At 46.3% G+C, this 16,747-nt stretch overlaps 2 protein-coding genes across 2 annotated transcripts in view; both read right to left on the reverse strand.

Annotated features, from left to right (window-relative positions):
* Positions 1-1,068, reverse strand: part of LOC116972128 (desmoglein-2-like) — an 82,879-nt gene extending 81,811 nt beyond the window's left edge. Inside the window, exon 1 of the mRNA XM_033019486.1 lies at positions 870-1,068. Within this exon, the coding sequence (XP_032875377.1) occupies positions 870-926 (57 nt within the window). The 5' untranslated portion in view covers positions 927-1,068. The remainder of the gene's footprint in view (positions 1-869) is intronic.
* A 4,018-nt stretch (positions 1,069-5,086) lies between these two features.
* LOC116972127 (cadherin-4-like) overlaps positions 5,087-16,747 on the reverse strand; it is a 41,426-nt gene continuing 29,765 nt past the window's right edge. The window contains exons 13-18 of the mRNA XM_033019485.1: positions 16,586-16,731; positions 15,761-15,985; positions 14,474-14,710; positions 11,659-11,804; positions 8,978-9,367; positions 5,087-6,445 (exon numbers count right to left, since the gene is read on the reverse strand). Of these exons, the coding sequence (XP_032875376.1) occupies positions 5,123-6,445; positions 8,978-9,367; positions 11,659-11,804; positions 14,474-14,710; positions 15,761-15,985; positions 16,586-16,731 (2,467 nt within the window). The 3' untranslated portion in view covers positions 5,087-5,122. The remainder of the gene's footprint in view (positions 6,446-8,977; positions 9,368-11,658; positions 11,805-14,473; positions 14,711-15,760; positions 15,986-16,585; positions 16,732-16,747) is intronic.

A 16,747-nucleotide genomic window follows, 5' to 3' on the forward strand; every position in this document is an offset into this window, starting at 1 on the left:
TGAAAAGCTTTTTTTTGTTGGGGGGGGGGGGGGGGGGGGGGGGGGGGGTGGTAGGCAAGCTGGTTAAAGCTTGGTGCGTGATAGGTGGATACAATAAGGGGGCTTTTGATGTCTCTGCCTCCATCGCTCTTCCAGCTTTCTCCTCCCCGCTATAATCAATCCGAAGGGTCCTGACCCAAAACGTCACCCATCCATGTCCTCCAGAGATGCTGCCTGACCCACTGAGTTATTCCTCCAACACTTCCTCCCTTCCTCTCCCCCCCCCCACACACAATTCTTACTTTTCCCCCCACACCAAGTTTCACCCTGTGACATTTCATGTCTGCTGCAATAATCACACACCCAGCCGAGAGTCCAAAAATTAACTTTGACTTGCAACGAATAAACGCTGGAAAGTTAAGACTGGAAGCTCCAACTAAACTTCGAACCATAAACTGTCTTGGGGGCACTAGAGTCTTTAGTTTTGAACTCTATTGATGATTTTTTTTTTTTTAGTGAATTTTTTGCTGTTTAATTTGTTACCTATTGAGAACAGTGTCCACAGGCCTGCTAAGCTGCTGTAAATATGAATTTTACTCCATGTGATATTTGAACTCCCTACTCTTACAAAACAAAAATTTAGCTTTCCTTTCCACCGCTGGTTAGAGGATAATGGAGAAAGTTTTGAATTGTCTAAGGATCACAGCAGACCGGATAAATTGACCAAGGAGGAACTAATTGAGGTGGGAGAGAGGGAGGGAGGAAGAGAGAAAGAGAAAGAGAGAGAGGGGGGGGGGGGGGGGTTGAGTTATGGGCATTGTATAGCAGGGCTGAATAATGATGAGAAGTTGAGATAATTCGAACAAACTGTTGGGTACATTTGCACTCACCAGCAGGAGGGTCAGGCTGGCCAGCGCTGCCCGTCTCGACCAAGGTGTTCCCGGCATTGTTTCTGCTCCCTTATCTCTGCTCCTTGGTCTAGTGTAGTTTCTCCTATGTCCGCCGCTCCCCGCCCGCTCCGACTCACCTGCCAGCGGCACCGCCCGCTGAGTCAGCGGAGGCGGGGCGAGGGAGGAGTAAGTGGGCAAAGATATAGGATCTTTGGGCAAGGGGAGAGGAAAGAGGAAGATAGGAAAGAGGGAGAGGACGGGGAGAGCAGGGTGGGGAGGAGAAGGGGAGAAGGGGAAAGGGGGGCGGAGGGAAGGAGAGGCTATGGGAGGGAGGGAGAGAAAGAGGGATGAAGTGAAGGTGGAAGGGGGGGGGGGGGGAGGGAGGGAGGGTACAAGGAGGGGAGCAGGGTGATGATAGGAAGGGAAGGTGGAAGGAGGGAGTCGGGATCGATCTCGGGTGTCAGGCACTGAGGCAGCAACTCTGCCGCCGAGCCACTTCGGTATTGACCCACTTCTGCGCGATGTTCCGCGCTGAAACGTGCAGATAAAAACCACGACCCTGTGATTATGTTTTGAAAAGTTTATTTTTTTTAGATCTTTTGCATTAAAATATAAATTCTTCACAATATCATGAGGACATCACCAGCCAGGCAGTTACATCAAAATATACAACTATCTCAGCGTAAACGGAGCCACTATGTTACAAGTGATCACAATAGAGAGGACAGATCAACCAACCCGATACAGTCACCCGGAGAAACCCACGCAGTCACAGGGAGAACGGAAAAACTCCACACAGACAGCACCCGGAGTCAGGATCGAACTCGGGTCTCTGGCGCTGTAAGGCAGCAACTCGACCCCTGCGCCGCCTTGTTTTTTTACTCTCAGACACCCACTTCTAAACAAAAAATGCAAAGTGTTGGAGAAACTCAGCGGGTCAGGCAGCAACTCTGGAGAACGTGGAAAGGTGACGTTTCGGGTCGAGACCCTTCTTCAGACTGATCTCTCTTAACAAGGGTCCCGATTGTAAACTTCACCTATCCATATTTTCCAGAGATGTTGCCAGACTCACTGAGTTACTCCAGCAGTCTGTGCCTTTCTTTGTAAACCAGCACCTGCAGTTCCTTGTGCCTCTTCCCCTGTTGTTGGACTACTACATTTACCCAGTTCTAATGCTACATCTTCAACATGAAACATCAGCTCCATAGATGCTGTGTTCAAAAGGGAACTGCAGATGCTGGAATATCGAAGGTACACACAATTGCTGGGGAAAGGGCTGAAGAAGGGTTTCGGCCCGAAACGTCGCCTATTTCCTTCGCTCCATAGATGCTGCTGCACCCGCTGAGTTTCCCCAGCAATTGTGTGTAGCTCCATAGATGCTGCCTGACCCACTGAGGATTTCCACTACATTCCTGTTCTTTATTTCCTTTAGTCTAGGATACTTACAGTATATAGATTAAAAGCTGCAACCGTAAGGATATATGTCTAACATGCACAATGACTCTAAGGTCCGAGCCCCATTCTAACTGCTTGCGATATTTTGTTCTGAATCAGTTACATACAAATAAAGTAAAACTTATATATCTGTGCACTATCAACAAATCAATATTTTGTTGCCATATCTGTACATTATATTGGAAAATATAACCAGCATTTATTTAAATAGTCGATTTATTAACTGACGACCATTGTTCAGCTTATTTTGAATAAGTGCTAGTTTTACATTATAGAATCACATGGAACATAGAATATAGAACAGTACAGTACAGCACAGTAACAGGCCCTTCGGCCCACAATGTCTGTGCTGAACATAACAAAACAAACTTATCTACCTACACATAATCCATATCCCTCCACTTCCTGCATAGGGTGGTGGAGGCCGGTTCTCTGGATGTTTTCAAGAGAGAGTTAGATAGAGCTCTCAGGGATAGCGGAGTTGAGGGATATGGAGAGACGGCAGGAATGGGGTACTGATTGTTGATGATCAGCCATCACATTGAATGGCGGTGCTGGCTTGAAGGGCCGAATGACATACTTCTGCACCTATTGTCTATTGTCTATATCCATGTGCCTATCAAAAAGCCTCTTAAACGCCACTATTGTATCTGCCTCCACCACCACCCCTGGCAGTGTGTACCGCGGCTCCCACCACCCTCTGTGTAAAAAAAAACATGCCCTACATATCTTCTTCGCCCCTCTCACCGTAAATCTATGACCGTTAGACTTTTAGAGTTACAGCATGGTAAAAAAGCCCTTCGGCTCACCGGGTCCATGCCGACCGGTGAACCCCCTTACACTAGTTCTATCCTACACATGAGTGACTATTTACAGAAGACAATTAATCTACAATCTTTGGAGTATGAGAGGAAACCAGAGCAACTGAAGAAAACGCATGCGGTCACAGGGAGAAGGTACAAACTCTGTACTGATAGCACCCGTAGTCAGGATCGAACCCAGGTCTCTGGCGCTGTGAGGCAGCAACTCTACAGCTGTGCCACCCCACTATGCCCTCCAGTATTTGATACTTCCATCCTGGGGAAAACATTTTTGACTGTCTACCCTATCTATGCCTTTCATAATGTTATATACTTCCATCAGGTCTCCCTTCAACCTCCTGCGTTCCAGAGTAAACAATCCAAGTCTGTCCAACCTCTCCCTGTAGCTAATACCTCCTAACATTGAGTAAACCTTCTCTGGACCCTCTCCAAAGCCTCCACACCCTTCCCGTTAATGGAAGGAGCTTTTTGCTGTATGAAAGTGCATTCTTGCATTTAGTTCCATATTCCAGCACCCTGTCCATAGCTAACTAGGATAAAACGTATTATGTGACAAAGATTTCTACCACCACACCCCTTTTAGACTTTAGACTTTAGAGATACAGTGCGGAAACACGCCCTTCGCCCACTGAGTCCGCACCGTCCAGCGATCCCGTGCACAAGCACTGTCCTACACACAAGGGACAACTTACAATTTTAACTGAAGCCAATTAACCTACGTATCTGTTCGTCTTTGGAATGTGGGAGGAAACTGGAGCACCCTGGGAAAACCCACGCAGTCACAGGGAGAATGTACCCATTTTGTACAGACAGCACCTGGAATCAGGATCAAACCCAAGTCTCTGGCAGCTGTAAGGCAGCAACTCTATTGCTGCTCCACCGCGCCGCTCTAAAGTGTGCCTTTTAACCTTGAACCTTTTAAGGCAGTAGGTTCTGGAACTCCATTGCACTACATGGGTAACAGCTTTTTATTAACTCCCATTTCCCTAATCCATGTCACTGAATTAGCTTCTCACAAAGTGTAAGCGATAATACCGAATAAACTTCGCGGCCCATTATTTGTGCCAACAGTCCAATTAATTTGTCTCCCCCGTTCCTTCCTTAATGTTGGGAAAAGCAGCTTTAATCATTTCCTCATGCTATAACTGATAATTGATTTTTTTATAATTTCACCTTTGGGGTAACAATGCAGAGGTGTGCCACTAACTAGGAACATGGGAGATTATAGAGAGTGGTGGACACTTCCCGTTCATCACGGGTACTGACCTCCCCTCCATTGACAGGATCTACAGGAGTTGCTGCCTCAGAAAGGCAGCCAGCATCATCAGAGACCCACATCACCCTCTCATTTCACTCCTGCCATTGGGAAGAAGGTACTGGAACCTGAGAACTGTAACGTCCAGGTTCAGGAGCAGCTTCTTCCCTGCAACCACCAGGCTCTTTACCACTACACGACACCAACTAAAGTATATTTTTACTCATGGACATTTTTCACAATGTTGAAAAAAGCTTCACGAGTAAAATATACTTGTGATGAAAACAATTGTTACTTTTTACTCGTAGGATCTTGTGAACATACTCGTGGAAGGTCGTAGGAGTTCGTAGAATACCACAAGTTTGATTTTTTTTTTTTACTTGGGAGAGCTCCTGGTTAAACTCGCATGGTGGGACAGGCCCTTAAGCTTCAGACCAGGAACTGTCTTAGTTTACACTAAGGACTTTGGCCTTTTGTTTTGAACTAATATTGTTTTAATTTTTAATTTATTGAACATTTATTTTTGTGATAGAAGTATTTACCAGCCAGTTATGCTGCTGCAAGTAATGATTTTGGTACATATGACAATTAGACCATCTTGACTCTTGAGATATGCACATGTAGATTTGTGGATGAAAAAGTACATTGATATTTTCAACCCCCTCCTCCACCAGATGCTATTTTTAGACGGAGGTGTGCGGCACGTGGAAGCGGGGAGCTGGTTACTCTTGCATCAGCTGTGAGACTTTGGTGACTTTGGTCATGGACGTGACGGAGCCGTGGGAATCTCTGGCCTTCTGCATGGCCGCCTTGTTGGGAAACGTTCCCGCGCCGGAGTGGGCTGACTTCTTCAGCGTGACATTCTTGTGGATGGCGGGGTGGTGGTCGAAGGCCACGTGGCCCGCCGCGTGCTGGGACTCTCCCCCGTGGACCGACCTGGTCAGCGTCACATTCTTCTCCACCGCGTGCCCTGGCCCACCAACCACCATCCCATACATCCCCCCTGAGCCGCCGTCAACCATTGTGGTCATCATGGTGTTTTGCTGGGCCATGGCGGGGTGGTGGTCGAAGGCCAGATGGCCCGCCGAGTGCTGGGACTCTCCCCCGTGGACCGACCTGGTCAGCATCATGTTCTTCTCCACCGCATGCCCTGGCCCACCAACCACCATCCCGTACATCCCCCCTGAGCCGCCGTCAACCATTGTGGTCATCATGGTGTTTTGCTGGGCCATGGCGGGACTGAAGACCATTCCTTGACCTCCCCTGGGACTGGTGCTGTATTGTTCAGTCATTACCACGTTTTGATGGCCAATTGATGGGTCCATGAACATTTCTGAGATCCCTCCAGCGCCAGCGGCGTTAACCATCTTGGTCACCACAATATTTTGGTGGGCTGCCGAAGCATCCTCGATCACGCCGACCCTCCTTGGGATGGTATTAACCAGATTGGTGGCGACAAGGTTTTGATGGTCAAAACCTTGGTCGGTCACCATTTCCACCACTGGGTTGATAGTGGTGGTCACCACATAATTCTTCCTCATTAGGGTTGAGTCAGGAATGAGGGTCATTCCTTGCATTCCTCCAGAGATGTACTGCGGAGGGTGGTTGACCATGGACATCCCATGGGTGGCCATGGACATGCCTTGGGTGGCCATGGGCATGCTTTGGGTGGCCATGGGCATGCTTTGGGTGGCCATGTTTGCTGAACTAACCAGATTCTGCACCATGTAAGCGGGTTCTTCTTGCTTCTGCACAAATTCTTGCCTCCTCACAAACTCCTGCTTCGTCGCAACTTCTTGCTGCACTGGAGTGTCCAGGGTTACCGTCAACTCTTGGTTCTGCTCTTTACCATTGCAGATATCGGCCAAAGTCTTAAACTTCAGGTCAAGATCATTCAGGTAGGAGTGCCCGGTCTGGAATCCGTCGTCGACCATGTCACAGCTGTCGATCGATCCAGCCAGCGACCCCTCTCCCTCGTAATTATACACCAGCAGAGTGTCTCGGGTGGGACCAGCTTGCTCCCCAAAACTATGCGCGTGTACTTTCTAAAAAAAAGGAAAACAAAATCACCTTTGTAACATCTTACAACAGAAAAGACATTTGCACGTTAAATAGAAGGTAATCAATGGCAGAAGGACTTCACCAGGCAGTTCTGAGTGCCTCTTCCACCGTTGTAGAAGTTGAACAGGTAGTTTCAATTTAGTTTAGATGGAAAAGCACTAATCGTGGAACGATACCAAGTACTGGAGTAACTCAGCGAGTCAGGCGGTATCTCTGGAGAACAGGGATAGGTGATGTTTCGAGTCTGAAGAAGGGCCCCAAACCAAAACGTCACCTATGTTCTCCAGAGATGCTGCCAGACCCGGTGAGTTTTAGTTTAGTTTAATTTAGTTTGGAGATTATAGCGTGGAAACAGGCGCTTCGGCCCACTGAGTCCGCACCGACCAGCGATCCCCGTGCACTATCACTATCCTACACACACTAGGGACAATTTACAATCTTACCAAGCCAATTAGCCTACAAACCTGTATGTCTTTGGAGTGTGGCAGGAAACTGGAGCACCCAGGGAACACACGCGCAGGTGACGGGGAGAACATACAAACTCCATACAGACAGCACACATAGGATCAAACCTGGGTCTCCAGCGCAGTAGTCCCCGCTGCGTCACCGTGCCACCCTAGTTACTCCAACACCTTATGTCTTTTTGTGTAAAACAAGGGTCTACTGTTCCTTATTTCTACATTATTACTGTAGTGATATAAATTGGCAGCATATTGGTGCAGCTGCGGGGGGTAAAAAAACAAAAAAAAACACGGGTGATATATCCTTTTTTTGCGGAGTTTTGTATTATAATAGAGCGATTGTTTTTCCTTTTTTTTCTTTTCTTTCTAGGGTCTATTTCCTTTCTTTGCTTCCTTCTCTAACTTCTTCCCTAAGGGGCTTTCTTTTCCCAACACTTTCCTGCACCTTCACGATTCTTGCTCACTTTCCTTACTTCTTTTATTTCTACCTTTTTTAAAGCTCGAAAAACGAAGTGGTACAACAAATGTAATAAGATATATGTGATGTGTATTACTGTAATTTACTGTACTTCTAATAAAAATTTAAAAAAAAAATATATATATATTGGTGCAGCTGGTAGAGCCGCTGCCTCTCACTGCCATAGGCCCGGGTTCGATCCTGACCTCGGCTGTTGTCTTTGTATGGAATGTGCATGTTCTCCCTGTGACTGCGTGGGTTTCGGGTGTTCCTGTTTCCTCCTACATCCCAAAAGACATGTGGGTTTGTAGTTAATTGGTCACTATAATCAAATTGACCCTAGTGCATAAGGAGTGGACGAGGAAGTGAGATTATACAGAACAAGTGCGAACAGGGTGATCGATGGTCGGCGTGGACTTGGTGGACCGAAGGGTCTGTTTCCATGCTGTGTCTTTAAATTCAACTAAAATTCTTCAAGGGTTAGTCTCACCTGCACAACGGCACCTCCTACTGTACGCACACCAGTAATACAACACTGAGGAACCTGTCAATATTTACGTGTTCAATCTCTACAATGGGAATTAAAGACACACCCTTCTGACTCATAGGTGATGTTCAGGAAGCAATTCTCAAGGTGAGAGTCATCCCTTATCCTGGTTGTTGAGAGAAACAAGTTAAGAAGGCACTTAAAAATTAAACACTTTTCACAATGAATGTTTCTCAATCAACAATCATCAACTCAGGTATTGAGTATAAGAGTCAGAAAGTCATGATGCAGCTCTATAGGACTTTGGTCAGGCCACATCTGGAGTATTGCGTGCAGTTCTGATCGCCCCATTACAGGAAGGTTGTGGAAGCTTTGTAGAGGATGCAGAGGAGGTTTACCAGAATTATGTCTGGATTTGAGGGGTTTAGCTACTGGGAGAGGTTGGACAGACTTGGATTGTTTTCCCTGAGGCTGTTGGAGGTTGTGGGAAACCTGATATAAGTATATGAAATAATGAGAGGCAGTCAGAACCTTTTTCCACAGGATGGAAATATCAAAGACAAGAGGACATAGCTTTCAGGTGAGAGGGGCAAAGTTTACAGGAGATGTGCGAGACAAGTTTTTTTTTGTACAGAGGGAGGTGGGTGCCTGGAACGCGTACCAGGGTGGTGGTGGGAGCAGACACGAGTCACAGTTAAGAGGATTTTAGATAGGCACATGGTTTGCTGGAAATGGTGAAATATGGATCACATGCAGGCAGAGGAGTTCAGTTTAACTTGGCGTCATGTTCAGCATGGTCATTGTGGGATTAGGTACCGACATACAATGACAATAAACTAAACAAAAATTAAATGAAGGGCCTGTTCCTGTGCTGTACTGTTCTATGTTCTAAAGGCTCATTGTTACATTGTTTAATAGAGTTAAGTGACAATCAAAAAGATTGCTTGTCAATGTCAATGCATTGTCAATGATTTCAATGCCTTGTCAATGTCAATGACCTCTACAATGTAACTAGCAGCCTATGTTCTTAAAGAGACAGTCCACTATAACCAAAATCCATTATAAAGAGGTTTGTATTAACGAGGGTTTATTACAACAAGTTCCAACCTACCTCATTGATGTATGAATCCATGAAGCCTATAAGGCCATCTCCTGACGCTGTTCCAAATTTGCCATTCTCCGATGCATACATGTTCATGTTCGACTCCATATTGGAAAAGCGTTGGCTATTTCTTCTGATGCTGCCTCCACCTGACATTGTGCGGTTGACCGTGGACATCCCATAGTTGGTCCTGGACATGCCTTGGGTGGTCATGGGCATCCCGTAGTTGGTCATGGACATGCCTTGGGTGGTCATGGACATGTTTTGGGTGGGTATGTTTGCTGAACTAACCAGATTATTCACCATGTAACCAGGTCCTCCCTTGAATCCATCAACCTCGCTCATAGACGTCCCCATTCCAGCCCTGCCGTGCGCGTTCGTCAGAAGCAGAGGCACCTTCTGCATGGGAGGGAGAATACTGGTCAGTGGTTACCCGTGTTCCTGCACACAACTCCCTGTTCGGGTTTGTTGCGGGCACAAACCCGCTGTTTGAAGAAAAGTCCCGACCCCAAGCGTAACCTATCCACATTCTCTGGAGAAAATGCCTGATCCGCTGAGTTATTCCAGCGCTTTAAGTTAATAAGTCATAGGAACAAAATTAGGCCAATTGGCCCATTGAGTCTACTCCACCATTCAATCATGGCTAATCTATCTTTCCCTCTCAAACCATTTCTCCTGCCTTCTCCCCATGACTCCTGACACCCGCACCAATTAAGAATCCATCAATCTCCAGTTTAAAAATACCCACTGAGTTGGCCTCCACAAGCAATGTTATACAGATCCGTGTCGCACATGTCTATAAATCTATGGAGTGGAAAATGAGGTCAACTAACTAAACTGAACTAAACAAAACTATGTGTAGGAAGGAACTGTAGATGCTGGTTTAAACCGAAGATAAAGTGGAAAGGCGCCACCTCCAACGGGATCCCACCATGAGTCACATCTTCCCATCTCCACCCCGGTCCACTTTCCACAGCAACCATTCCCTCCGCACCTCCCTGGTTGACTCATTCCTACCCACACAAACCACCCCCTCCCCAGGTACCTTCTCCTGCAACCGCAGGAGATGCAAAACCTGTCCCTAAACCTCCTCCCTTAACTACGTCCACGGTCCTTGCAGATGAGGCAGAGGTTCAGTTGAACCTCCTCCAACCGCATCTAATGTATCCGCAGTACCAGGTGTGGACTCGTGGACATCAGCAAAACCAAGCTCTGCTCAGTCCGCCTAAACCTACTTGATCTCCCGGTTGCTCAGCATTTTAACTCCCCTTCCCATTCCCACATTGACCTTTCTGTCCTGGGCCTCCATTGGGGCCTCCATTGTCAGAGTGAGGCCCAGCACAAATTTGAGGAACAGCACCTCATGTTTTGCTTGGGCAGCTTACAACCCAGTGGCATGATTTTAATATCTCTAATTTCAAGTAACCTTGGCATTCCCTCTCTCTCCATCCGTCCCCCACCCTAGTGGTCCTGCTAGTTTCACTTTTTGTATCCCTTTGTTATCACCTCTTCCACAGCCAACAATGAACCACTGTGGGCTCCACCGTTATTGGTTATTGGTGACGGCTTTGATTTGTTTGAACCTTTTCATACCACTAGTTTCCCTCTCCCCTGGCTCTCAGTCTGAAGAAGGGTCACAATCCGAAACATCACCTATTCCTTGTCTCCAGTGATGCTGCCTGATCCGCTGAGTTACGCCAGCATTTTTGTGTCTAAACCAGGGGTGGGGAACCTGCGGCTTAAGGCCACATGCGGCCTTCTCGGCAGTTTGAATTAGTGAAAGACGATTTCTATAGAAATACTGCATTTCTGTGTGATATCATGTCAAGGCAAAATGACTTGAATGTTTCTTTGCAAGGTAAAACTATGTTTATATATATGTGGCAAAAAATTCAAGCGTTTTGAAAAAAGCTATCTTTTTTCAAAGCTCTTCTTCAGTATGAAATTTCAGATTAACATTTTCCCCAGTTAGCGAAGGTCATTGATGAGCAGGAGGATTCATGCAAATCATTTGAAGAATACGCAGCTGTTATAGACTTATTAATTAAAGAAATCAATGAAAGGTTCACCACTTTGAGCATCATGACATCACGATTGAGATGTAATTGATTGAACTCTCAGAAGATGACATTTTAAAGTCCTTATTTGATGCTAAGAAAGATCCGATTGAAATATGGAAAAATGCAGTAGAATACCCACGTCTTCGGCAACATGCACGAAAAATGCTTTCTTGCTTTTCAACCACTTATAGCTGCAAATCTAACCCAAATCAAGGCGCCCTCAAGGTCACAAATGATGGATACACATCTAGAAGATCAGCTGAAACTGCGTACCTCCATGTTGCAACCAAATATTCAAATGCTTTGCCACAAAAAGCACTCACAACAAAGTCATTAAAAGGTTAGTTAACTTTAGAATTAACAAATTGTTTTCATTTTCTTGAAGTTAGTACATAGTAATTAGATTTTAACAAAATAATGTACATTTTGAAGTATCTAATTGAAGTTTCTTGGATGCGACATTATTAGATTACAGCTAACTTAATGTGGCATTCAAACATGAAAAGGTTCCCCACCCCTGGTCTAAACCAAACCAGTTACACACTGTTTATTACTAGTACTCTTTGGTTTATCAATAAAAATAGTTGAATTAATGGCATGATATGAAGATGAGGCAACTTTAATACAGACCGTGTCTCTCTCTCCTCCGCCCTCGATATTTTTATGTTCCACGGTTCCATGTGATTCAGTGTGCATTGATATGAATTCTTGAGCTCTACCGGCACCTCCAAACGCTCCAGAACCACACTTGCAGAACAGCAGCAGGAGAGGAACAACTGCAGACAAACAATTTGTGTAAGGTTAGATAATAAATCACGTAAAACCCGTCACACAAAATTATAGTCATAGTCAGACAGCGTGGAAACAGGCCCTTCGGCCTAACTTGCCCACAACGACCAACATGCCCCATCTACACTAGTCCCACCTGCCTGTGTTTTACCCCTATCCCTCGAAAACCTATCCTATCCATGCACCTGTCCAATTGTCTCTTAAATATTATGATAGTACCTGCCTCAAATACCTCCTCCAGCAGTTTGTTCAATATACCCACCACTCTTTGTGTAGAAAATGTTACACCTCAGGTTCCTAAATCTTTCCCCTCCTCACAAACATATGTCCTCTGGTTATCAATCCCCTACTCTGGGCAGAAATTTGTGCAATCCGCGTCACCCAGCGATCACACTAACACTATCCTGTACGCTAGGGACAATTTACAATTTTACTGAAGCCAATTCACCTACAAACCTGCACGTCTTTAGAGTGTGGGAGGAAACTGGAGCACAGGGAAAAAACCCACACGGTCACGGGGAGAACATACAAACTCCACACAGACACCACCCTTGGCAGGATTATACCCGGGTAAGACAGCAACTCTACCACTGCTCCACCGTGCTGCCCCAGGTTCCTCTCATGATTTTGTACACCTCTATAAGATCACGCCTCATTCTAATGTGCTCCAAGGAAGAGTCCTAACCTGCTTAACCTCTCCCTGTAGCTCAAGCCCTCAAGTCCTGGCAACATCCTCGTAAATCTTCTCTGCACCCTTTGTAACTGAAATTATATCTACTGAATTTCAACATATTCATCATGGTAAAGGCAGAAATAATGGAATGAGACAGTGAAAAAGGAAAAAATGTTGGTGGAACTCAGCCGGTCAGGCAGCATCTGTGGTGGGAAACATAGAAACATAGAAAATAGGTGCAAAGTAGGTCATTCGGCCCTTCGAGTCAGTGCAGCCATTCAATATGATCATGGCTGATCAACCAAAATCAGTACCCTGTTCCTGCATTTTCCCCATATCCCTTGATTCCTTTAGGCCTAAGAACTGCTGTATATCTAAAGGGCCTGTCCCACTATACGAGTTTACCCAAGAGCTCTCCTGAGTTTTAAAAAAAATCAAACTGGTGGTAAGTACGTAGAGCTCGGGATGTCTCTTAGCGGCTCGTAATGCTAACGGCAGGTACTCGGGAAATGCGGTAAGCTCGTGAAGTTTTTTCAACATGTTGAAAAATGTCCACGAGAGCCCCGAGTACCTACAAGCGGCTGGTACCATAATTCTCCGAGTTCGAATCAGGGCAAACTCGGGAAAGCACTTGAATTACCTTGTACAGTGGGACAGACCCTTAACTCTCTCTTGAAAACATCCAGTGAATTGGCCTCCACTGCCTTCTGTGGCAGAGAATTCCACAGAGAAAACCTACGCTGCACTCCCTCAATAGTAATAATGTCCTTCCTTAAATTAGGAGACCAAAACTGCACACAATACTCCAGGTGCGGTCTCACCAGGACCCTGTACAACTGCAGTAGGACCTCCTTGCTCCTAAACTCAAATCCTCTCGCAATGAAGGCCAACATGCCATTAGCTTTCTTCACTGCCTGCTGTACCTGCATGTTTACTTTCAGTGACTGATGTACAAGCACACCCAGGTCTCGTGGCAACATATTGCCATATCCTTGATTGCTTTCCCGAGGCAGAGTGAAGTAGTAGATGGAGTAGTAGATGTTGGGGAGTCTGGTCCATGTGATGGACTGGGCTACATCAAGAGTTATGTATATTTTGCCCATCGGGTATAGAAGTGTGAAAATGCACAACTCCAGATTCAGGGACAATTTCTTACCAGCTGCTATCAGGCACTTGAACCATCAACTAGAGAGCAGTCCTGTGCTACTATTTGCCTCATTGGAGACCATTAGACTATCTTTAATTGAACTTTACTGGTCTTTAACTTGCACTAAACGTTATTCACATTATTTCCTTTATCCTGTATCTGTATACTGTGGATGGTTCGATTATAATCACATATTGTCTTTCCGCTGACTGGTTAGCATGCAACTAAAAGAGGCAGCACAGTAGCGCAGCGGTAGAGTTGCTGCCTCACAGCGCCAGAGACCCGGGTTCGGTCCTAACTATGGGTGTTGTCTGTATGGAGTTTGCACGTTCTCCCCATGGCCTGCAGGGTTTTCTCCAGGATCGCCGGTTTCCTCGCACACTCCAATGGTTTGTAGGTTATATGGTTTTGGTAAAATGATAAAAGGTCCCTAATGTGTGTAGGAAAGTGCTAGTGTACTGGGTGATTGGGTGCCGGCACGGACCCGGAGGGCCGACGGGCCTGTTTCCGCGCTGTATCTCTAAACCAAACTGAAAGCTTTTCACTGTACCTCGGTACACGTGACAATAAACTCAACTCATCTACGTTACGAGACACAAAATGCTGGAGTAACTCAGCGGGACTGGCGATGTCTCGGGAGAGAAGGAAAGAGGGACGTTTTGGGTCGAGACTCTTGTTCAGATCCCCACGTCTGACCCAAAACTTCACCCATTTCTTCTGTCCAGAGATGCTGCCTGTCCCGCTGAGTTACTCCAGCATTTTCTGTCCATCTCCGGTTTATACCAGCATCTGCAATTCCTTCCCGCACACTTCATCTACGTTACTGCTGAACTTACGTAGCAACAACAGAGCCCCGAGAGCCATCAGCCCAATGGCTGCTGGGCCAAGGCGAGCATCACTGGACCCAATGTACGTTGCCTTTTCCGAGCAGCTCCCATCTTTGCCAGAACACTCTACCACGTGAAGCTCTAGGTCCTGGACTTTGCCTGCTCCTTGATTATCCAACACCTCGATTGGGATGATATGCTTGCCAGGCCAGAGTTCTTTCAAGGGCTGGAGCATCACGCTGGTACCTTTAGAAAAGACATGGGTAAAACATAAAATCAATGATTCACTTATACTATATTGTCACATGTACCTAGGTACAGTGAGTTGCTTTGTTTAAAATACAACACGGCAAAATGGTCTCATCTAGGCAGTACACAAATGTCGTCACATTTTGGCACCGACATTTTGGCGTCCTAATTACTGTCTGCCGCCGCACGTGGCAACTGCTACCAGCCCCCCCCCAAGGGCAGGTCCCTCATCACTCTCGGTGGTCTCCTGCCTGTAGGCCCTCTTCACCCTCCGCTGAATGGCTGGACCCTTAAGGGGCCTGTCCCACTGTACGAGGTAATTCAAGAGTTCTCCCGAGTTTCCCCTGATTCGAACTCGGAGAATTACGGTAATAGCCGTTCGTAGGCTCTCATGGACATTTTTCACAGTGCTGAAGAAACTTCATGAGTTACCGCATTTCCCGAGTACCTGCCGTTAGCATTAAGAGCTGCTACGAGACATCCACGATCTCCGACATAGCCACTATGTACATTCTACGTACTTACCACGAGTTTGATATTTCTAAAACTCGGGAGAGCTCTTGAATTACCTCGTACAGTGGGACAGCATTAGTGTACTCATAACACAGTATTCATAAATTTAGTTTAGTTAAGAGATACAGCATGGAAACAGGCCCTTTGCTCCACATTGTCCGTGCCGACCAGCAACCCCCGTACACTAACAATATCCTACACACTAGGGACAATTTACTATTTTAACAAGCGAATTAGCCTACAAACCTGTACGTCTTTGGGGTGTGGGAGGAATCCGGAGCAACTGGAGAAAACCCACGCAAGTCACGGGGAGAACGTACAAACTCTGTACAGATGGCACCCGTAGTCACGATCGAACCAGGATCCCTGGTGCCAGAAGGCAGCAACTCTACAGCTGCGCCACCATGCCGCCAGTTCATAAGTCATAGGAGTAGAATTAGGCTATTTGGCCCATCGAGTCTACTCCGCCATTCAATCGTGGCTGATCTATCTTTCCCTCTCAACCCCATTCTCAATTGCTGTAATTCCAATTACCGTCTCTGCGTAGAATCTTCCATTTCTCGGTATTTTCTGTTACGTCTGAGAGCTTAAACGTGAAAGGGGCAGCGTTTGGATGGGCATCCAGGTCTTTGGCAGTGACGATCAAAGAGGCATCTTTGTCACACATGCAGGGCCGAAGATCACTTATGATGGGAATGTTATCGTTTTCATCATCCACATCTATCACCACGGTGCCAGTGGAGGTTGTGGGAACGGAACCTACAAGGAAGACACAATTTTTACAAACTCTGCAAGTAAGCTGAAATATCGTCATAGAGCACAGTGACAGAGTCATTGTCACAGTCACAGTCACAGAGTCTGAGTCACAGTGCATGGCCGTCCGAAGTGGGGGGGGGGGGTGCGCTGGGTGGGGGAAACAGGCCTATTGCCCACACCAGCCAACATGCCCCATCTACACTAGTCCCACCTGCCAGCGTTTGGCCCATAATTCCCTAAACCTGTCCTATACATGTACCTTTCTAAATGTTTCTTAATCATCACAATTGTACCTATCTCAAGTACCTTCTCTGGCAGCTCGTTCCATACACGCACTGCCCTTTGTGTGACAAAATTGCCCCTCAGGTTCCTATTAAATCTTAAACCTATGTCCTCTGGTCCTCGATTCCCCTACTTTGGGCAAGAGGCTGTGTGTCTACCCAATCTATTCCTCTCATGATTTTGTGCACCTCTATATGATCACCTGTCACCCCCCTGCGCACCAAGGAATAGAGTCCTCACCTTTATAGCTTCTGCCTTGTGTGATCATATTCCTGCACATCTATGTGTCTATGTAAAAGCCGTCCATCTTTATATACTCACCCTCGTTATTTATGGCCAGTATAGTCGCTGTGTACTTCCCATTCACCACATGTTCAGACTCGTGGTCAGGTATTTTGGCCAGAGAGATCTCTGACGTTTCTTGGTCAATAAGTAAGTAGTTGGCTGCATCTGAACCTTTTGCATATCTGCAGGAAAAGACAC

The sequence above is a fragment of the Amblyraja radiata genome, chromosome 4 (assembly GCF_010909765.2).
Source record: "Amblyraja radiata isolate CabotCenter1 chromosome 4, sAmbRad1.1.pri, whole genome shotgun sequence".
NCBI lineage: Eukaryota > Metazoa > Chordata > Chondrichthyes > Rajiformes > Rajidae > Amblyraja > Amblyraja radiata.